The sequence below is a fragment of the Montipora capricornis genome, chromosome 4, assembly GCF_036669925.1.
Source record: "Montipora capricornis isolate CH-2021 chromosome 4, ASM3666992v2, whole genome shotgun sequence".
Classification (NCBI taxonomy): Eukaryota; Metazoa; Cnidaria; class Anthozoa; order Scleractinia; family Acroporidae; genus Montipora; species Montipora capricornis.
The window spans coordinates 4,552,184-4,559,364 of NC_090886.1; the positions used below are offsets into that span (position 1 = coordinate 4,552,184).

The window sequence follows — 7,181 nt, forward strand, 5'->3', positions numbered from 1 at the left end:
TATTTTAAATTTCATTACCGCCAGTTCTAGGAAACGGCTTTGAATGAGTCGAATCATCTCTTCTCGGAAACGCTGAATAATTTCTAAGAAAACAAAAATTACCTGAACATTAAATATTACAGGTAACCGGATGGGCATGTGATTTCACTACACACTTCTAAGTAAAAAAAAAACAATTAGATGATAAGACAATTACTGCATACCACAAAACCTAATGCAATACTTTTTAGAACAATTTTACTAAATTAAAACAGCTAACCTGCTGCACATAGAGCTGTTTTCAATTGAGTGTCGAAAGTAATTGGGTAATTACTTTGGTTTATGATTACTTCACTCAGTGATTGGTTCAAAGTTCTCGCGCCATTTTTTCAACCAATCAGAAGTAAAACCAAAACCAATCTTGGCTCGCGCGGGCACATTTTCCCGCGCTTTGCGTCGGATACGTGTAATTACTTCGAGTTTTGATTGGTTTACTGGATTGTCTCCGTCCTTTTTGATTGGCCAAAGTAATTACTTTGGTTTCGGTTTTACGACACTCAATTGAAACTCGCTCTATCACAAACAACTTGTGCTAATTCGCCATTAATTAATCATTGGATACAAGATACAATTTTACTTGTTTTTGCACTAAGAAATATATATATAAAATACCAAAATTCGTTTCACCGGTTCATCCACTTAGTGTCCCAGCCATCCTAAGGATGGTTGCTTTAATGTCTTGTTGTCTTTCAAAGAAAAAGTACGTAATGCACGGTTCAGTTCATATGGTAAAAAATAAAACAATATTGCTAGATCATTCCAAAGTTCTATGCAACATCAGTGTGTTTCTAAATCGTTGGATCAAAGGAGTAATTCACTGGCTTAATGATGAAATATCAAAATTGGTTATCTGAATCAAAAGTATAGGTCGTTTTCACTCACTTGACAACTCGTTAAATTGGTTTACTAAAACGACAGGTACCACTTCCATAAAACTTGGAAAAATAATAATTCCCTGGGTATTAATAAGGTACAAAATCATCGCCGATCGATCGCTTATAAATCACCGATGGTTCATCTCCCCGCTTGTTGTTACGATAATCGTTTCCTTATATGGCGGCTATAGGGTCAAATGAAAATGAACTATCTTACGGTGTGCCAGGGCTGACTACATTTTAATTTCTTTAATTGATGATCTGACTTAAATCTTCTTCTTGAAACTCCTTTTGCCTCGTTGAGCACTACAGTTAAAATTTGTTTGTCATGGATAGTGGTTAGTACTAAGATTAATGCGCTAAAACATGAAGGTTGTTTCGGCGCGCGTTCGTTCGAGTCAGAGAGCATTATTTCCTAATAATGGCCACAGAAACCTTACTGAACACTCCGATTGTGATAAACCGTCCACAATTACTACGTTTCCTCAATTTCCTTTTTCAGTAACAAACATTTTGTAATTGGTGCTTTGGGGTCTAATTTGTGGACGATTATTCTTTGAAACTCCCCCCAACATTTGGAATTCTCCATAGCACGAGTGATGGAGGAAGTCAAAACTTCTTATAAGGTAGGGTATAAGTCCTTGGGAAATCTTTCTGGGTACGAGGTTAGAACGTTCCGGATAAATGCCTTGTTGCCCAAATGGTTGATGCTTTTCTGGCCATTGTTGAGTCTGTAGCACATATCTAGTCCTTCCTTCATTGATGCCTCCATTTTGGTTAACAATTCTTCTGTAACAGATGCCTTGTTTTCTTGTTTGTCCGCCATTTCATGATAGAGGAGACCAAGTGCCGTCTTGACCATAACTTTCCATGTGTGATCGTTCTCTAGCTCTCTCTCGCAAACTCGTTCTGCCTTTAAAAGCATCTTCTCTGCTTCTTGAAAATTGCCTTTTTCCATGTGGCAATTTCCATAATTTTTTAGAGTTAAGATGCTCTCCTTTTGTTCGTGTGTTCCCAGCTTTTCCATAACTCTCATGGCCTTTCTGTAGTAGTTCAAGGCTTTGTCTAGCCCTTGATCACTCTGTTCCGCAAAGGAAAAAACAAAGTCCGCAAATTCCTTTAAACATCGAGCCGTCATCAAATGATCTCCAAGAAGTTTTTGGAACAAAGAAAAGGCCTTCTTATACTTTTCGGTTGCTTCTGCGTTGTCCTTGCGCCACGTAGCGTTTCTTCCGGCAAAAAAGAGGCTGGCTGCGGTTTCGGGGTGGTCAGGAAGTTTCTTCTCGCAGATTTCCAATGCTTCATCATACAACCTTTTGGGTTCAAGATTGAAAGGCTTGTTCGCCTCTGTTAGAAAACGGGCTCGGTTATGAAGGTAGAACACACGCGAAAGCGCCTTGGTTTGGAATTCATTAACGTGTGATGTAAAGAGAAGATCAGCCTCTTCCATGATACCTTTATATTTTGTTTTGTCACCAAGCCTTCTCACTTCTTGACCAAGCAGACACAAAAGTTCCACACGATGCACTGGCTGAGATTCGGCCTGAAAAGTCTTGCTTCTAAGTAGCAGTTCCAAGATCTCGATGTAAACCTTCGATGAGATGCATTTTTCCAAATACTCGAACGTTTGAAAAAGACTGTCGAGGAACTTTTTGCAAGAGGTTGCGATCTCTTGGGTCTGCAAACCATGAGCGAAAACTTGAAGGAAATGCTCGAAGTTTTGTCTGTCTGCACTGAAAGATTCGATGGCTTCTTTGCATGTGTCTTTTCCCCAATACAAACGTGTATTTTCTTCCACACGGGAAATGAAGTGCTCACAAGCTAATTCTCTGCTGTGAAGTAAAACCTGCGGATTTTCAGTTTGACCAATTTTCTTAGCAAAAGCGCGGATGAGAGGATGCATCTGATATCTATGGGAACCTGCCTGTTCAACAACAACGAGAGATCTGTTGTTTAAGGAGCGTAGCGTCGTAATCGGTGAAGTTTCAGGGCCCAAGGTTCCCTTCAAAACGGCTTCGGCAGCATTGTAATCAAATGATCCGGGAAATATGGACAGAGCTATTAAAGCATCTTTCTCAGCTTTCATCAGAAGATCAAACGAATTCATAATCGCATTTTGGAATGATTCATCGCCATCTTCCAGGATAGTCATGGGTTCCTTTTCAAGATGTTCAACAATCCTCTCTTCAGGGTAGTCTGACAGAAGTGAACCGACGATTGAGAGTGCCAATGGGACACAGCCACAAAGCTTGATTATGGTTTCCACTTTGGAAAATTCTTCAATTTGGGTTCCTCTACGGCTGACACGGGAGATAAGTAACTTTTTGGCCTCGTCGGGTGATAGAGGGCTTAAATTTACTTCTTTCCATGGCAGGCTTTTATGCTGGAACCTCTTTCTGGATGTAATTACAAAAGCTACATTCTGCTTCGATAACATTCTCATGGCACCCAGGGTCTCTAGGAAAAAATTTCGGTCTGCCTCCGACTCTACAAGACTATCTGCATTATCGAGGACAAATACCAGTTTGCTTTGGATCTGTTTGCTCCAGTTTTTGAGCCAGTATTCAAGATTCTCCGGTAGCTGTCCGAGCATCTTGCCGCATGAGTGGATCATTTCAGTTGCTGCTTCGAGGAATGTTGTCTTTTTTAGAAGACTGCAAAATAACACAGTATGCCCATTTTCTTTTAATTTGTGGGCAGTCTCCCTGGCCACAGTTGTTTTTCCAAAGCCCGGTCCTCCAGTAATCAACACGACGGCATCTTTTCCACTCTGAAGGTATTGTTTTACTTCGTCGATTTCCTTAGAACGTCCAAATACTTCCGGCACTTCGTCTGGTAGACAGCTGTTAGGCTCGTAATTTTCTTGCTGCTGCAGCTGCTGCAACCTTCGCCATTTTTTGATGTGTTCCTCTACTGTGTGATACGTATTGTGATCGATCGGATCATTCTTGAGGCGCAGAATTTTTTGTCGCTGGTTATAAACCATTATTCCCTCCAAAGCTGAAGATATTTTATCCCATTTGTCTTCGAATTCGCTTTCGGTAACGGCAGTAGAATGGCTATGGGACAGCTCATTTCTGAAAAATTTGATTCTGGCGATGTTCGCTTCTATGCTTGCGTCGTTCTTCGCAGGCAGCTTGTGCCATCCTGTTACAGGCGGTGGTAAGTTGGAAATTTCTCGAATCAACAAATGCAACAGAGAAATGTCAAACTGCGCAATGTTTGGTGGGTCACCAGTACCCGGAAACAACTTTTCCCATTGATCATCAAAAATGACACCTCTCAATTTTAGTCCCTGAAGCTTTGAGGATTTTTTCTTTAGGACGTCCTCTAATGTTTCGGGGTGTATGGAAAACAAAAGAAATCGCTCTAAAGCAGATGTTCCTTCGTCGATGAGTAATCGAGCCAACCTTGTGCCATTGGTTTTTTCTTGTGATACACCACCGAATGCTGAGGATATAGTGTCACCACTATCAACAGACAGCGAAGAAGAACTCGTTGGTGACGCCATTCAGTTAAACAAAACGAAGTCAGCAGGAAATGTTTACAACGTATCGAGACAAGCGTGTAAAGATTGGTCTTTTGCAGTGCGAACCGGCGATCGCTTGACAGCTGTAATACTCGAGAACAAAGGATTCTCAGTTAACTATGCTTACGAATGTCACGTAATCTTGTAATGCAAACGGATGGGGCGCTGCGGATCGAACAATTCCCAACGTAAATTTTTTTTGCCGGAATCCGTCCAAACATTTTTCTTGAGACGATATTGCTGACTCCGTTATCGCTTCGCTAGCACATTCCTCAGTTGTGAAAATTGTTAATTGATTCAGATGCTATACTTTAATTTAACCAATCACATCCAAGCTATTTTTATCACCGTTAGGATGAGTTAGAGGTTCATGATATAATGTGTTTGCTCCTTCCTAACTTTTCCTTTAAAGAAGTTTATCCACTTGTTAAAATTACTTGGGACCTTATACTTTTGTATATTTCAAACTAATTTTGTAAGCTGTAGGGTAATAAAAGAGCAAAATTGTTTGTCTTCTGGGAAACACAAATTGTACAAAAGCTGATTCATAAGATTTGGCTAATAATAAATCATGACCTATTGTGGGAAGGAAACAATTCCAACACTGTTTCATTCTCGGAAAGCTCCCACTGTTTCTGAGAATTATTTACTTCGATTTAAATTATCTCAGCAGCTACGCGACAAAAGTTTGACGCACGTAACTTAATCACGATGCCAATTAGTCAGTAAGACGGTATAAGCAAATGATTGTTTTCAACCGGCTGATTAGGTCAAAACAATAAAGCACAATCAAGTGGTTCAGGTCTGGCGATACACATTCACCCAGTTTCAACCACATAACCAGCTTTGTATACTGTATGTATCGTATTGTAAATATCTTAATGTAAGTCAACTGCAAGGATACTACCTTAAGTATTGTAAGTATCGCCGGTCATGGCGCATCACGGATATGCATGAGTTAAAATCTCATAAGCATAATAGCACCGCGTGAAATTTAATGACTGATGGGAGAAATTTATAAAGAAATGGCGTGGCCGAACTACTCTCTTCAAGCGCATTTTAAGGAGCGTATGTAGTCACAAAGTGCCAATTTGTAAGCTGCAAATTAACGATAACATTATACTTTTTCAATCGAGACGTTCAAAAAGCAAATAGACCCGGAGAAATTTGAGTTAAAATTCGAATGATTCTTGAGAAATTTTACATGGGAATTTAAAAATGCCATATTCGCATAGTTAAATTTTCGTTTCTTGTTCATGTTTTTGTCAACTTGTAAGCTGCTAAAGTTTGGTAATTTAGTAAATTCAAATACTGAGTCAGAATGGTTTGAAAAGCGATTTATCTGAAAATTTTGATTTAGTGTCATTACCTTGAGCTAGTGATCTTAAAATTAATGCGCTTATCGTTAATCAGAAACTTTTATGTTAAAGTAACTGAGGAGGACATTGGGGCGTATTAGAAACCGAAAAACCGAAGAAAAATCATCCAAAACCGCATACAAAACCGTCAAAAAACCGATATAACGGTGACAAGTGCGGCATACAGAGCAAACTACGCTAACACTTTATTTCATCAAAGTATTTGTGAATGTCATCGACTTGTCTAAAGCCTTCATATCTTTTAGTATCTGCTAAAATCATAGGCTTTATTTCTGCCGCTCTCTCGAGCCCATACTTTGTGGGCTCATTTTCCGTAAGGCAGCTGGTAATGGAGCCAAGTTAACTTGCACACAAGTCCTGTCTAAAATTTCAATTTAGCAATCGCAAAAAGCTATAGCTCTGGAAACCTCCAATACAACTCTCTAATTGAACATTTCTATTTGATAACTAAGACCTGACAGTTTGAAGATTAGAATGGAATGTTTAATCTTGGTCTAAAACATGCGATTGCATTGAGGAAGCTAACCGGTACTGTTTGTTCGTTGTTTTACATGGCAGCAGGAACTTGCTCAAAGGTTAAATGTGGTAATAAACAGATACTTACTTAAAAGAGGAGTCGAATATTGGCTCCCATATAAAAAGGGGAGAGATGCTCGTCGGAAATTTTACATAATACAGTAAAATAAAAAAAATACAGCGACTTTTAATGATGGCAAAGACGTTATCATCTAATACTTTCACCTGCGTGAAGAAATAAGTGTAAATATACACTTTTATATTTCTTTGCGCGCAACCCTAAGGAGATTTTCGCGGCTACATATGATTCCGTTTTGCCCAAAACACCCTAAGTGAGACCAAAATGCGAAATTTACACCCCTAAGCGAGACGACGAGCATCTCTCCCCTTTTTATATGGGAGTCTTCCCCCATCCTCCCTCCCGGGCACCGCCCCTCCATTTCGCGACGCTGCACCAAAGAGACAATTTGTCGATGTCCCTAATTCATCTTGCTGGCCCTGGTAATTGTTGTCATCTGCACTGACTTCGTCACTACATTTATCAAATTCTTGCTGGCCTTTGTTAGCGTCACTAGCTTCTCACTCCTTTCATGCTCGTTCAGATCTTCATGGGGTCCTTCATCTTTAAGCAGAGTGCCTCGATCAATTCAAACGACTGATTAAAGAGGTTATCTAAGTCATTATTCTAAACACGGCATTCATGGAAAGCAGCTTTTATTGTATGACATTGTGTAAGATAGTTAATGTAGTTTACATAGTTCTATCTATAAATTTTTGATTTTACATATTTTTTTTTATATTGCTGATGAATTGCACCGTGGTTAAATAAAGATTAAATAAATA

General features: G+C 39.4%; 1 protein-coding gene across 1 annotated transcript; it reads right to left on the reverse strand.

Annotated features, from left to right (window-relative positions):
* Positions 1–220: 220 nt before the first annotated feature.
* LOC138045291 (nephrocystin-3-like) lies at positions 221–4,952 on the reverse strand. The gene has a single exon (XM_068891732.1). It carries the CDS (start codon positions 4,423–4,425, stop codon positions 1,534–1,536), a length of 2,892 nt encoding a protein of 963 aa, XP_068747833.1. The 5' UTR covers positions 4,426–4,952; the 3' UTR covers positions 221–1,533.
* Between the last annotated feature and the right edge of the window lie 2,229 nt (positions 4,953–7,181).

Coding starts and splice junctions, on each gene's coding strand:
- LOC138045291 (XM_068891732.1), bottom strand. CDS start 4,425: ATGGCGTCACCAACGAGTTCTTCTTCGCTGTCTGTTGATAGTGGTGAC.